This window comes from Macaca mulatta, chromosome 17 (genome assembly GCF_049350105.2).
Source record: "Macaca mulatta isolate MMU2019108-1 chromosome 17, T2T-MMU8v2.0, whole genome shotgun sequence".
NCBI classification, from domain to species: Eukaryota; Metazoa; Chordata; class Mammalia; order Primates; family Cercopithecidae; genus Macaca; species Macaca mulatta.
In genome coordinates, this window is record NC_133422.1 from 70,113,529 (window position 1) to 70,129,765 (window position 16,237).

General features: G+C 40.0%; 1 protein-coding gene across 10 annotated transcripts in view; it reads right to left on the reverse strand.

The window, feature by feature from the left end:
- Window positions 1-16,237, reverse strand: part of TBC1D4 (TBC1 domain family member 4) — a 212,323-nt gene that overhangs the window by 78,581 nt on the left and 117,505 nt on the right. For 8 of the 10 annotated variants that reach the window (XR_013407575.1, NM_001172423.2, XM_015121187.3 and 5 more), the window contains 2 exon segments: window positions 2,988-3,569; window positions 713-802 (listed from right to left, as the gene is read on the reverse strand). Coding sequence is in view for 9 of the 10 variants with exons in the window: in NM_001172423.2 (NP_001165894.2) it covers window positions 713-802; window positions 2,988-3,569 (672 nt within the window). In the remaining variant the exon portion in view is untranslated. 10 annotated transcript variants of the gene reach the window in all.

Here is a 16,237-nt window from a genome sequence, read left to right on the forward strand (position 1 = left end):
TAAGTCACTAGGCAGAAAAGAAGTGAATTCTCAATTCCAGGAAACTCCTTAGAGGTGCATTTTTAAATCTCCCTACATTTAGATTTAGATACTCCTTCCATCTGACATCCTCAAAAGTTCTTTTTAATCTTGTAATCTCTTCAATGTCTAATATAATCTTGTACATATTTGGCTGTATTGATTATTTTAAAAACATTTAAATACACAGTTTGTGAATTAAAAATAAATAAAAGAACAAAACTACAGAAATATTTTCAAAATTTAGTATTCACATTAAAATAAGCTGAAACCCTCATTCTCCTTTTACTACCTACTATGGTATAAAGAGCAAGTATGACTCAGTTATACCCACAAGTCCCACAGGCCAGCATTCCAAGGAACTAACTGTGCAGGTATTTTCAAAAGAACTCACCTCCACAAAAATTCCATCACTAGAAGGGATTTGATGAAGTGGCATTACAGTCAGAAAGAGTTGACTAAAATGAGGACAAACTGTTAGGACAGACACCAAGGGACCTGGGCAGGATTTTGACACTGCCATAGACAAAAACCCAGGAGCCCTTAGTTTAAGACAAATTCCCTTTAAGAATAAAAATTTGAATTTCAAAAAAAAATTAAAATTTGAAGGGGTCAAGCCCAGTTATTTTATTGTTAATTTTGAAACAAGACTGAATTGGTCTCTTCACATATGATGATATACTTTGATACATACCTGAGAACAAGAGGAGATATCTTTAAAATTCTTTTCTAGCACAACTGATTTAGTGTCTGGACTGATAAGGTTAATCTCAAATCGCCCAACCTTAAAAATAAAAGCATTCCAATTAATTTCAATTCATAAGGATCTAACATCTTACTTTATAATCAAATATTAAACTAATAATATAGATTCAAATGCAATATCTCAGATATATCTATTTCGTATGTACTTAAACATCTAATCCAACCAATATTTTTTACCCCAAATATCAGCTGCCTCAAAAATGTTTCTTTCCTGTCAAAAAAAGTACGAAAATTAAGTTAGTCTTCAATTATTATAAGATACAAACAAATATTTTTCAGATTAGAAACAACTCTTTTTAAAAAATGTGCAACCTTTCCTCACTTCATGATTTCTAAAAATAGTAATTTTAAAAAATAAGTTATAATCATACTGTCTCCCAAATGGTCAGCGAAAGGATATATCTGTAACTGGGCTAATGAATTAAAATTTTTGAAAATAAACCGTTCAGAAAAATTAACAACAAGAACTGTGACTAGCTAAAAAAAGAACAAATCTGATAGCCCCAAGAAAAGGGGAATTTCAGTTAACACGTCACCGAAGACCAGAGAGGCTTTAATGACACACCTTGAGTTCATTAAAAATAAAACCACCACCAACGAAAAAAACAAAATATGAACTTCCAGAGGTCAAGGCTGTAGTGAGCTGTGATTACGCCAACGCACTCCAGCTTGGATGACAGAGCAAGACCCTGTCTCTTAATTTTGTTTTTAATCAGGGGTGTGATTTTTTAAAATCAAGTAGTAATATAATCAATGCCACTTCTTGCCATCATTTTCAGTTGCTGAAATGGGCATACCGAGCTCAGAAAGGAAATCTGATGCCTTCACGGATATGGAGCCACATTTGTGTTCTGCATGGGATCACTTCCGCAGGAGAACATCACATTTTCTCCTTACGGCGAAATGTTTGTAAGTGTTGCCTCTTTACTTTGAATTTACTTTGGAAGCTGTACTTGTTCGCCTGCCAGTGTTTATGAAATCCTGCATTTGGGATGTTTTTTCTATAATAAAATATTATCATTTGTGGAAAAAAGCCTCATGAGCCTCTGATAAAGCAAACTTCTGATATTACACACCGGTACTGTTTACCAAAATGCTCCGGAATTTCCTTTTCAGGGAATCTTTAAAATAAGTTTAAAAAAGATAGTCAGTCCTTTTTTTTTTTTTTTTTTTTCTTTTTTTGCCCAAGGAAACTCAAATCTTACAAGCTGAGGATTAAAGACTCTCTACAGGGTATTGTTATGAATTAAGTTATTTTAAGTGGAACCTGACACCTTCTATATCCTGTACAACATTCAAAAATGTTTAGAATTAAGAATGATCTTTTATACCAATTCTACAGCTTGCATCAAATTATTTTAGTATCCAATTCAGTACATTTTTAGGTCAATAGTGTTTCGTTAACCTCTTTCGGTGTGACAGCATAAATTGGTGTGCTCTCAACTCAAAATACCTATACGAGTCTCTGGAGTTTTTTCTTCTCTAGAAAAAAATTCCCTTGTTTCTCCATGTTAAATCGCACTCTCTCAGATTCATATCTTTAAAGATTGACTTTCCACAGTTTTGTTGTTGTTAAGACGGAGTCTCGCTCTGTTGCCCAGGCTCGAGTGCAGGGGTCGATCTCAGTTCATTGCAACCTCCGACTCCCCAGTTCAAGCAATTCTCCCGCCTCAGCACCTGATTAGCTGGGACTACAGGCGCACCCTCACCACGCCCGGCTAATTTTTCTATTTTTTTAATAGAGACGGGATTTTGCCATGTTGGCCAGGCTGGTCTGGAACTCCTGACCTCAAGTAATCAGCCCACCTCGGCCTCTCAAAGTGCCGGAATTACAGGCGTGAGCCCCCGCGCCCTACCTACAAATTTTTTTTTAAGCATTTATTCGAGAATCACCCCAAGGCAAATGCTGGTGATAGATTCTTATTCTCTCTACCAGGTGTCCAGGACGCTCCACGAATTGCTTCCTCCTCCTCCTCCTTTCCTACTGCCTTACTTCTTACACTCCACACTCCACGTCTGCCTCTCGCCCCTTCCCTACTTTGCTGTGCACTCTTCCTCCACCTGCCTTATCTGCTTTGAATGGGAAAACAAATAAAAGTTAGATTATTCGTTGTACAGAGGTGGAACTGGGAGGAACTGGATGCCCAGCTGCTTCCGTCTGGCACCTTCTGGGGCAAGGGCAGACAGCGCCCAGCCAGGCGTACCTGGAAGAGCATGGTCCTGTTCTTCTCCGAGTCCGAGGGCTGGACGTGACTGGGCGCGCTCGCGTGTCTCCGTCGTGGCTGGGATTTCTGGCTGCCCTCGTGAACTCTCCTTTGCACTCCGGTGACACTGCTGCACCGAGACCGAAACTCCTGCTGCTCATCAAAGCCAGAATCTTCCAAAATCCGCTCAGGGAAGCAGACCCGAGAGCTGCTCAGGGCAGGCTGGCTGGCCACGGCAGGTAAGCCAAGGTGGGTGTCGGTGCCGTCCGCCTCCTCCGGCAGGCAGTCTCCGGGGGACCCGGGCACCACCACCTCCAAGTCAGTCAGGTCCTCTGCCGGGTCCACACCGCGCTGCTCGCCTTGGATCTTCAGGCGCTGCTGTTCGTGCAGGCTGAACTTCTCCATGCAGTCATCGATGAGGCTTGACGGGGCCTTCTTGTGGGTCACGGTCACCTTTCCACAGTACAAGACTTCGAACTTCTGAGAGTTGTAAAAGGCGTCCTCATTATCTTTGCTGGGTTTGGCATCCTCTTTCATGGCGGCTTTAGATAATTGCCTTATGCTGCTAATAACATCAGGAACCTGGGGGGAAAAATTAAAACCCTGATTCTAGTTGAATGTTTTGAGACAATTTACATTTACCTAGCCCAATTATTACCACATGGAATGTATTTTTATCTTAAATAATATACAAAGTAATAGACACTACACAAGACAGAGCATACACTTATACTATTTGACATAAATGACTAACATAAAATTAAAATGTAATGAAAATTAATTGAAATTGAAGAGCAGGATTATATTTTCCCACTTCAAGTGAGTCTCCCAGAAACAAAACCATTAAACTATATAAGCCACTGTCAACTTATTATGTCATAATATGTCTTTTGATTGTTTTTAAAAGTTATTTTGTGCCTCAGCTGAAAGGAACCAAAGTTCCAACCATCAGGATAAAATAACCTTTCTTGATGATGAGGAGATTAAAACCTAGACATCCCTCATCAGCATTAACTATCAGAGAAAATGCAAATTAAAACCACAATAAGATACCACTATGTACCTCTTAAAATGGCTAAGATAAAAAGAAGGCTGCCAGCAAGGACGTGGGAGCACCTGGAACTCTAATTACATTATAAACAGACATATAAAATGACACACCACTCTAGAATATGGTTTGGCAGTTTCTTAGGAGTTGAATACAGACCTACTTCATTACCTAGCCATTCCACTCCCAGAGATTAAAACACTGGAAAACATGCCCACACGACAGCCTTCAAACAAATATTCAAAGGCACTTTTGTCCCAATACCCAGTGAAAGGATAATATCTTAGGCTCCCAAAATCACTAAGGAAAACTCAAGATGAAAATTGCTTAGGGCAAACCTACCTCCCATCTATTCAAAGTCACCCTTCTGCTCACTGAGATAGATGCATATCTGATTGCCTCCTTTGGAAAGGTTAATCAGAAACTCAGAAGAATGTAACCATTTGTGTAGCACCGATCTATGACCTAAAAACTCCCTCCCTGTTTTGAGTCTTCCTGCCTTTGCCTCAAGTTGTCCCGCCTTTCCAGACAGATCCAATGTACTTCTTACATATATTGATATCTCATGTCTCTCTCAAGTGTATAAAACCAAGCTGTGCCCTCACCACCTTGGGGACATGTCATCAGGACTTCCTGGGGGCTGTGTCATGGGTGCGCATCCTCAACCTTGGCAAAATACACTTTCTAAATTAACTGAGACCTGTCTCAGATTTTCTGCGTTCACAACTCCAAAACTGAAAACAATCCAAATGTCCATCAGCAAGTGAAGAGATAAATAAAATGTGGTACATTCTATAAACCAAAAAGTATCTGAGACAGGTCTCAATCAGTTTAGAAGTTTATTTTGCCAAGGTTAAGGGCATGACCATGACACAGCCTCAGGAGATTCTGAGAACATGTGCCCAAGGTAGTTGGGCTATAGCTTGGTTTTCTACATGTTAGGGAGACATAAGACATCAATGAAAATATGTAACATGTACATTGGTTTGATCCACAAACGCAGGAGAACTCAAAGGGGTGGGGTGGGGGGTGTGTATTGGGGGTGGGCGGTGCAGTTCCAGATCATAGGTGGATTCAAAAATTTCCTGATTGGCAATTGGTTGTAAGAGTTTATCTAAAGCACTAGACTCAATAGAAGGGAGTGGTGTCCGGGCTACGTTAAGTGGATGTGAAAACCAAGGTTTTTATTATGTAGAAGCCTCCAGGTAGCAGGCTTCACAAAGAATAGATTGTAAATGTTTCTTATCAGACTTTAAAAGGTGCCAGACTCTTAGTTAATTCTCTCCTGGGCCAGGAAAAAGACCTGGAAAGGGAAGGAAAAAGCTATGATTTTCCCCATAAGAGAGCTTTGCAGGACCATTTCAAAACATGTCAAATAAATATATTTTGGGGTAAAATATAGGGCCTTTTCAGAGCCCTTCTTTTAGGGCCTGTTATCTGTCATGTTGGTATCTTACTGCTACAGAGTCGCTTTGTCAGTCTTAAGAGCCGTTTTAATGTTAAATGCTGGTCAGCTGTGCTTGAATTTCAAAGGAAGGAGAATATGAGGAGCAATGTCCAACCCCCACTTCCCTTCATGGTCTGAACTAGTTTTTCAAGTTAACTTACGAGTGACCTTGAACAAGAGGAGGGGTCCATTCAACCGGTTGGGGTGTACAGGGACTTGGAATTTTATTTTTGGTTTACAGTTAACAAGAGAGAACACTAATCAGCTCTCACCTTGTTTACTACAATAACCTTTCAGCTAGTTTCCCCTGCCAGCTTCAGTTTACTTTCAAAACCAAAATGATCCTTTTTAACACAAGTCATGTTACTTTAGGGGGTCAAAATTTGCCACCCCAAAATATGCCACTTTGGCATGCTGATTATTTTTGAGTTAAAGATACTTGAAAAACTGCAAGTGTGAGAAAGGTATTCTCATCTTCTTTTTTCTTCCTAAAATCAGGAGGTAAAACTCCCCCTCACTATAAAGGAGAAAGGAAGACATACTTATCACTAGACACAGCAAACTGCAGTTGCGAGAAACCTAACACAAAAATCTTGTTACTTCACCCTTTATCTTCCTAGTTACTTTTCCACAATTAACTGCCCTTGCCAAAACCTCTTTGTGTTGTCGCATTTTCACAAGTTACTACACTTTATCCAACCCAGACCCTTTATCTTCTTTGAGTCTTCATTTTTCTTGTGAAGGCTCCTATGTACATGTAAAAATTACAAAATAAAATTAGTATGCTTTTCTCCTGTTAACCTGTCTCCTGTCAGTTTCAGTCAGAGATCCTAAGGGAGTATAGGAGAAATCTTACCTCGCCTGTATTGCTCACATGCAAACCCTTCAATAGCTCTCCTTTTCATTAAGAGTAAAATTTTAGACAAGGCCGGGCACAGAGGCTTACACCTGTAATCCCAACACTTTGGGAGGCTGAGGCAGGTGGATCACCAGAGGTCAGGAGTTCGAGACCAGACTGGCCAACATGGTGAAACCCTATCACTACTAAAAATACAAAAAAAATTAGCCAGGCATGGTGGTGGGTGCCTGTAATCCCAGCTACTCGGGAGGCTGAGGCAGGAGAATCACTTGAACCCGGGAGGGGGAGGTTGCAATGAGCTGAGGTCACATCATTGCACTCCCACCTGGGAAACAGGAGCAAGACTCTGTCTCCAAAAAAAAAAAAAAAATGTAAAAGACAACCAGCTCACAGTGTGCTTCAGGGCCCTGGCCATCCACATATGATATCCATATAGATTAAATCTGCACGGTTGCCGGGCGCGGTGGCTCAAGCCTGTAATCCCAGCATTTTGGGAGGCCGAGACGGGCAGATCACGAGGTCAGGAGATCGAGACCATCCTGGCTAATATGGTGAAACCCTGTCTCTACTAAAAATACAAAAACTAGCCGGGCGAGGTGGTGGGCGCCTGTAGTCCCAGCTACTCGGGAGGCTGAGGCAGGAGAATGGCGTAAACCCGGGAGGCGGAGCTTGCAGTGAGCTGAGATCCGGCCACTGCACTCCAGCCCGGGCGACAAAGCGAGACTCCGTCTCAAAAAAAAAAAAAAAATCTGCACGGTGGCCAAAGGTCATCCACATGACCTTTAGGTAGACAACTTGGATTTTCATCTTTCCATCCTCACCTCATTTCTCTGATTTTTATCTCCTACTAAATTCCCTTCTTACTCACTCAGCTCCAGCCACAATGGCCTCCTTGCTATTTCTCCAACATGCAAGGCACATTCCTCCCACAAGGTCTCTGAGTTCAGCCATGTTAACAGTTTATTGCCACATCCACTTAATATTTTCGGACCACAGATGACCACAGGTGACTAAAACTGTGGATAAGGAGGGGCCGATGTAATTATTTGGGATATACTGCTAGAGCATTCATAGTTTTAAAATCACAAGAATTTCAGCTTGCTAGACCAAGTATTTCCTATGAAAGGATAAAGTCCACATGCTATAGCTTCAGTGACTCACCCGAACACTTGCCATGTCTCAGGGACAAAGTCAGGTATCTGTGTTAACATGTGACTAGCAACCTTAACCCTCTGTCATTTTCTTACTGCCTTAGTATGTGATTTACCTTACTCGACAAGGGTCGAAGATGCGGAGAGTGAGCTAGCTGACACTCAACCCTGCAAACCTGCAAAAGTAAAATGATTCTAGTGGGCAAAGCCCTAGGAGAATGATCTCTTCTTTCTCTCTATTTTTCATCTGATTACTAAATATTTTTAATCTGGTTTTTAACCCAAGTATAGCTAAATCTTTTTGTCTGATTTCCACTAAATACTTTTCATCTAATTTTTAACCCAAGTATGCCTCCAAAAATGTCTCCACAGAGTACAGAATCAGAAATATTGCCTGTAGCACTGATTTTACTGCAGATATTTTATCTTGTTACAAAATGATTTACATACAACCTCAGAGTTCCATTCTACAATTGAGATTGCACATAAAGTCAATTCAACCTTAATTGTGTCAAGTCTTTTGAATTTCTCTAACGCCATATCAAGAGTTCTTACATGAAAAACTGATTTGTGGCTGAATTTCTAGTCTCCCAGGATCCTTCCCTGTGACTACAGGTAAAAACTCAACACCTAAATGTAATTCTGTAAGTGACCTAATTTATATAAGCGAAGTTCATCATCTTGAATTCTGAACTGGGTCTGTAATTTAATCTTTAATAATTTAAGATGCTAATATTATAACACAAAACTGGTTCTAGTTACCTTTACTACCTTTTCTCAGGTTATGACTAACCACAACTTGCAATGACATGGGTTACAGAGACTCTGCAAAACTGAGCTAACAACGGCTCTGTTTTTTCGCTTATCCTCATGTGAAACACGCAGTATAAAATATAGCATTATACAGCCCCTGGCTACTAGCTCAGGCCACACCAGAAGGGTCACACTGCTCATATAAGCCCAGTAAAATATCCATGGTGGGGAAATGAGCGATCAGAGAATCATGAAAATCTTGTATTGAAGCATTTACTTAAGGGATTCATCAGAAACAACGCAAGAGACATAAATTTCTATCCAGTACTTGTACATGTATACAATATTTTGGAATCACAGGATTCTCCTGTAGTATACGTAGTGTTAACTGACATCTATTTATACATACATTTACAAATATTGTTGAATGAATTCGAATCCTTCTTATATGTGTAGCATCTTTTCAATATCTTTTTCTCCTGTACCATCATACCGTAAGCTCTTAAGTGAAAGACTGAGTTGGGCTGATTTTGTTGCTTACTAGAATTCCTCCCTGTGGCCACTAGGAAAATGATCTGGGCTCAGGAGAACTTGAATGAATGCTGTCAGCAAACAGAGGCATATATATAGAAGTAAAAAACTACCTAAAACTCTGATATAAATGCTTCAGGACTGAGACAAATTTAGTAAATTCCTGTTGATGACTCAAGAGATCTGCCACACCCAAAATTAGAAAGCAGTGGCTTCTCACTCTGCTCACCATTCACCCAAACTGGGAAGTGACAGTATGTTTCCAGAACAACTCCAAATGTTACAGAGCACCTCAAGCTACACACCCCAGCTACATATTCTAGCTACAAATAATTCCGCTGCTCGGAATCTGCCTACAACCCACAGAGTCTAATGACGATTTACACACACCAATTCAAGGCCAGATTTTTACTCAGTGGCAGCATTTAATCTTTAACACAAAACAAGGATACTCAGAAAGGCTCAACCAAACTAGGGACTGACAGGTTTATATTCTATCCCCAATATTTTGCTCAGGACCTCTGGGAATAGTTGTTGCACCTCTGCCAGATAGCTTCCTCAAGAGCAAAGTGAATGGAGGAACTTGATAGATGGTCAATAAGGTCTCATCGGCATTCATATTCTGTGTGTTAACTTTTGGATTAATGCCAATATAAAAGCAAGCTAACGTACAATCAAGATAGGGAAAAATCACCTTTATGATTAAACCTGAAGTAGTGTGTGAGTTGTTAATATGATTCATTTCCATTAACACACAGGGATCAATTCAACAAAAATAAGGGTTTCATAGTATTTAGAAAAAGCACAGTGCCACCTCTAGCTAGTATTTTGTTGTGACACCTTCACTGACCTCACTAAAACAATTCAGACTCAAGTACCAAGACTCAAGACATTAAAGCAATTCCTCACTCTAGACAAAAAAAAATTGCCTCTAGATTCCTTGATGTCATGCTGTTCTTTCTCATTAGTTATCATAGTTATTTAACATACTTCAAGAAACCCATTAACATTTTATAAACTACATTTTACCTGACTTCAGAATAAAATGAATTCTACAACTAACCCACATTGATGTTCAAAGGCCTGAACGAACGCGGGAGAAAATCTGGAAAGTGAAAAAGTACTAAAGAAAGATACCTTTGATCAGGAAGCCAGCTGGAAATTGGAGGTGGTCACGAAGAGCAATGATTTTGCCAAACTGGTGTCGTCCTCAGTATTAGCTCTCTCGGTTGCACTGAAGAAGTTCTCTCTTTCTAAATAAGCCGGCGATATTTTTACTGTATTTATTAAAGTCCATGTTATCACTATGCAGCCAATTATAAAACTTCCCAGGAGTAACCGTTATTGCTTCAAAAGCTAAGTATTTCCTGACTCTGCAATCAGGAAATACACAGATTGTTTGGGACTAAAGAGCAAAGCTTTAGCTTTCTTTAAAAAGAAACATTTTAGTTTTGATGACTGTAGTCTTTCTTATACTGTTTAAATAATCACAAGTGTCCCACGCTTACTAATTATGGAGATAGATTAATCTACAGTACAATGTCTTTTTTCCTCACATGGTTCACTGATAACAGATGAACTTCAATAAATGTTTAAAAACAGATATGACGGATATCAGTGTGAGAATAAGCTTCCTAAAACATATTTAAACAAAAAAGAACTGGATCAATTTGTTTACAATTGATATAAGCTTCACTGCTTGATATTATTCATCTTTTATAATAACTACAGTAGGTAGAGCAAGATTTAGAGAAGTGTAAAAAAAAATGCTGAGGAAAAACATTAGGGAATAAGTAAACTGAGAAACTGCCTAATGAGGAAGAACAGCAATTTAAACTAGTTTCACTCAAACAGAGACAGTATGGAAAAGAAATATATTTGCTTTGGAAGTAATACATGGCTTTAGGGGAAGGGTAGATTTCCTTTGTAATTAATTCTGCTTGTTTAAGAAACCATTAAGATTAGTTTACAGACTATCCACGCAACATGAGGATAATGTTCAAAGCATAATGGTATGAAGTAAAATTCAGCATCTTGAGAAATGATTGATTTGGTCATTTAATGCTATAATTTTTAAATGAGCTTTTTAAAATTTCGTCTTCATACAATGGAAAATGCTGGGAAGATATATAGATGCCAAGTATCAGTTCATCTATATTCAAGGAAATACTAATTATCCCTATACATTTTTCCAGCCCCAGTAGCCTTAGAAGCACACCCAGTTCGTGCTATGGTTTTTAGGGTGAAGCTGTTTGACAATCTCATTTGAACTTTTATCCTAAAATACTTCAGAGATTCTTTGTATTTAGTTAAAAATCTAAATTACTACTTTAAAGCAAATTTTCCACAGTAAAATAGGAGTCTAAAACTGAGTCTAGATTCAAAACAGAATAGAGTAATACACTGATTTTAAAATGCTAGAACTGTAAAACTGTAAAACTAAGGGTCCCCGGAAGGAATCACCAGTCCCCATTGTCTTATTTTACAGATGTGGCAATAAACTGTTAACACCAAAAATCAAACCACTGAAGAAGAAAAGAATGAGATTACAAGAGACTAGACTATTTGGGGCCAAAGAAAGCAAGAGTATCTCTGTGACTTAAACCAGAGTCATACAAGTAGGTTTGTTTTTGACCCTCGGGCTATGAGCCAAGACAGTTTCCTCTCAGACCAGACTTTAGTTGTTAGATATTCTTGGCTACTTTGCTCCAAACCCATTTGTGGTTCAGCTCTTTTCTAACTGCTGCCTTTTTGATGGCCTCTAAGTTAGGCCAAATTATCAGAGAGACATTTCTTAAACCTTTCCACTAAGTTCTCTCCTCTCATGCCGTCTCACTGTTTGTCCAGTTGAATTCCTTCTGTAAAAGATAGACTTGTGCCTTCTTATCCTAAGACTGTTACAAATGTGTAAAAGTGATCAGATAGAAAACATAAAAGAGCAACTCACAGGAAAAAATCTGGGGAATCGTGATTTGATAAAGAGAATGAGGCCAGGCATAGTAATAGGCTCACACCTGTAATCCTAGCACTTTGGGAGGCTAAGGCGAGGCGGGTGGATCACTTGAGGTCAAGAGTTCAGGACCAGCCCGGCCAACATAGCAAAACCCCATCTCTACTAAAAATACAAAAAGTAGCCAGGCGTGGTGGTACGCACCTGTAATCCCAGCTACTCCTGAGGCTGAGGCAGGACGATCGCTTGAGCCTGGGAGGCAGAGGTTGCAGTGAGCAGAGATCGTACCACTGCACTCCAGCCTGAGCAACAGAGTGAGACACTGTCTCAAAAAAAAAAAAAGAGAGAAAAAAAGACAGAGAGAATAAAATCTCCCCAGAAGTGGCTAAGTGCTGGTGTAACAAGACAGAAGATGACATGCTTGGGAAGAAGTCAGATGACAAAGGAGCAGGCAAGAACCGTCACTTTCCAATTTCCTTTCAAAACCAAAGTCAGCTGGGGCGTGGTGGCTCACACCTATAATTCCAGTACTTTGTGGAGGCAGAGGCAGGAGAACTGCTTGAAACCAGGAGTTCAAGACCGGCCTGGGAAACATAGGGAGACCCTGTCTCTACAAAAAATTTAAACCAGGAAGGAGTTGTGGCACATGCCTGTAGCCCCAGCTACTTAGGAAGCTGAGGTGGGAGGATTACTTGAGCTTGGGAGGTCGAGGCTACAGTGAACAGTGATTATATCACACCACTGCATTATAGCCTGGGTGACAGAGTGAGACCCTGTCTTTCACTACACACACACACACACACACACACACACACACACAAAATCAAAATTATTATTTTTAAAAGGAAGCAGTCCATAGCTTCACATATTAGAAAAGTACACATCATGCAGTTAGAGGGTTTCCACTTAAAGCCTGGGTCCAGTATCTATGTTGATCTACAGAAAAGATACAATACCCCCTAGGTCTCAGGTTTTTCATATGCAAAATGGAACTCACAAGGCTTATCTGATGGGCAACCTAAGAATAATGAATTAAATGTGAAAATACACCTGACACAGTGCTGCGACAATGAAAGCATTTAATAACATTTAAATCAAAATATAATTCCAATGTGTGCTACATAAGAGGACAAAATAAGTGACAGGCTATGGCTAAATCAAATTCCCTGTGTTCATGAAATTTAAATTGGGGTGGGGAGACAGGGAAGAAAAAAAATAATAAACAAGAGAAGTAAAATATAAGGGATTTTAGTGAACATTTCCAAGGAGAAAAACAATGCAGGGAAGGGGGAAATTTGGAAAGATATAAAATTTTGAGGAAAATAGTTGCAATTTTAGAGAAAGGACTCTGTAAGATATGAGTAGACATCTGAAGTGAGCAAGGTCATGAGCAATACAAATATCAGAGGGAGGAATGTTCTGGGCAGACAGAACATCAAGTACTAAGATCCTGAAGCACAAATTTTCCTGGTGTGTTCAGGGAACTGTGAGGAACCGCCATGGCTGGATGGGGGTGAGTGAGCATGTGATTATGGGAGAGGCAGTTGTGGGAGATGTGGGAGATCTAAATCCTGCAGGGCCTTGAAAGGACTTTGGCTTCTACTCTTGGTGAGACAGAAACCCCTGTTTTCTAGTGCAGTGCTCAGTGTGGAAATGACATGATCTAAGTTGCTTTCAAAGGAACCCTTTGGCTACTGTGCGGAAAATGGACAAACGTAATGGGCAGGTGTCCACTGCACTCATCCAGGGTGAGTCATTGGTGGTTCACACAGAAGCGACAGCAAGGGAAGTGGTTAGGCAGCAGCCAGCTTCTGGATATAACTTTAAAGGTACAGACAGGATGATATGTTGATGAATCCAATGTGAGATCTAGGAGAAGGAGAGGAGGCAAGGATGACATCACGGTTTAGGGCCACAGGAATTAGAAAAAAATGGATCGACAGTAGGACAGACTGAAGGTGGGTGATGGCTTAAGGGATCAGGGGCTTCGTTTTGGACACATTAATTTTGAGAAGCTTATAGACATTCAAGGTGAGATGTCAGTAGGCAGTTAATTATATGTGTCTGGAACTCAGGGGACAGATCAGGGCTGAGACAGAAAATTGGAAGTTATTAGCATCTAGATGGTATTTAAAGCCATGAGATTAGATGGGTTTATCAAGAGAGTGAGTATAGAAGACAGAGAGAGAGACAGAAACAGAGACACAGAGAGCTAGGCAGAGAGAGAGAGGTGGGTATCTCCAGGACCTAGCGTTAAGGTCACAGTGCTTATAGTTTAAAAGATGGAGAGGCTGGGCGTGGTGACTCATGCCTGTAATCTCAGCACTTTGGGAGGCTGAGGTGGGCAGATCATGAGGTCAGGAGTTCGAGACCAGCCTGACCAACATGGTGAAACCCCATCTAAAAATATAAAAAAATTAGCCAGGCATGGTGGCGTGCGCCTGTAATCCCAGTTACTCAGGAGGCTGAGGCAGGAGAATCGCTCGAACCTGGGAGGTGGAGGCTGCAGTGAGCTGAGATTGTGCCACTGCACTCCAGCCTGGGCAACAGAGCAAGACTCTGTCTCAAAAAAAAAAAAAGAAAAGAAAAAGAAAAGAAAAAGAAAGATGGAGAAATATGAATGAAAGAAAATACAGCAAGAGCCAGGTGTAAAACCAGGAGAGAATGGCATCCTGAAGCCAAGTAAGAAAGGTTTCCAAAAGAAGAGAATAATCAACATGAGCTCATAGGTGACTCTGGCAAGAAAATTTGTGGGAGCTAAGGACGAAAGTCTTAATGGAGTGGATTCAAAAGTGGGTTCTCTCTTGAAAGAAATGGAAGAAATGACAGCTTCCAATAGAGAATACCTAACACTGAAGGGGAAATCAATGATCTCAAGAAAGAGGGCAGAATTACTGGAGCAATGTCCTTAAGTAGACAAGAGGGGACAGAATCTAGGCCCAAGGAAGAGGTTGAACTGAACTGGCAGTCTGAAAGGGAAAGGCAGAATAGAAAGGCACAGGTGCAGGCAGATGGGTGATGGGAGTTTATAGAACTTCTTCTCTGCTTTAATTTTCTCTGTAAAATAGCAAGCTTGCTCATTAGCTAAGATGAGGATGGGGAAGAAGATCTAACAGAATATTGAGCATCGACATAAAATTTAATTCTAGGCTGTTTATTGACCAAGTTGTGAGGTGAAGGCATCCTTAGGACCCTCGAGCTACTCTTCCTGTGTTCTCTGGATTGCTAAATGTGAACCCTACATGGCATCAAGTATTTTAGGTAAAACTCAGGAATCAGCCACTAATTAGAAGAGAGGTTTGCCCATGTGAAATGAACTCATGTAGGTAAAACTGTCTTCTCTGCCATTAGGATGAGACTGGGAGCTATCCTATAAAAGTAATATTTACATAAGGAATAAATTTTGAAAAAAGTTTGCATGTGTTTACACAAAACTACTCTATTCTGTACATTCCCAAAATAAGAATATCATACTATGATTTTAAAATATTTGTGTCGCTTATGAAAAATAACCCTGTATTTCTTTTCTGAGATATGGATATTTCTATGGACATGATCTCTAAAACGGTGAAATAAGAAACAAAGTCATCAAAACAAGAAAGTAAAGCATCTCATAAACATGTAATCAAGAAAGTTAATATTCCATTTTCTGGGGCTATTGAAGAGACACACCTGAAACATTGTTCTTTATTTTTGAGATCCATGTTTTTGAATACAGCAGATCCCTCTACCCAACTGCACAGCATTTCCAGTGTGAGATCAGCCTACTATCTATTTATTCAACATGATGCTCTCTATTTATCAAATCAGTCCTATTATTTAAGGCTCACTTTTTTTTTTTTGAGACTGAGTCTCGCTCTGTCACCCAGGCTCAAGTGCAGTGTCATGATCTCAGCTCACTGCAGGCCTCCACCTCCCAGGTTCAAGTGATTCTCCTGCCTCAGCCTCCCGAGTAGCTGGAATTACAGGCGCCCGCCATGATACCCGGCTAATTTTTGTATTTTTAGTAGAAACAGAGTTTCACCATGTTGGCCAGGCTGGTCTCAAACTCCTGACCTCAAGTGATCCGCCTGCCTCAGCCTCCCAAAGTGCTGGGATTACAGGCCTGAGCCTCCCAGCCTGGCCCTCAGGTTCATTTTTGTAAAAGCATAGTTCAATACTACTTGTACTTGCTGCAAGAAACACTAGAGGGAGCTTTCCCACAAAGACTAGTTTAAACCAAAAAAAAAATTTTTTTAAAGGTTCTCACAATACTGAGAAAAAAAAATGTTCCCATTGTTTATAAAGTATTACTACTACTGTTCTCATCTTAGGCCCATAAAAAGTAAATCAACTAGAACTTTAGTTGATTAGACAAGTTTGGCAATAAAATAAGTTAATAAAATAAAGTTAGACTGAAAAAATTTGAATACAGCAAAATCAGGACTTTCGACGACATTTAATTTGCTAGATAGTTTAAAGCAGGACACAATAAATATAGTAAGAAACATACATCTTGGTCCTTCATCATG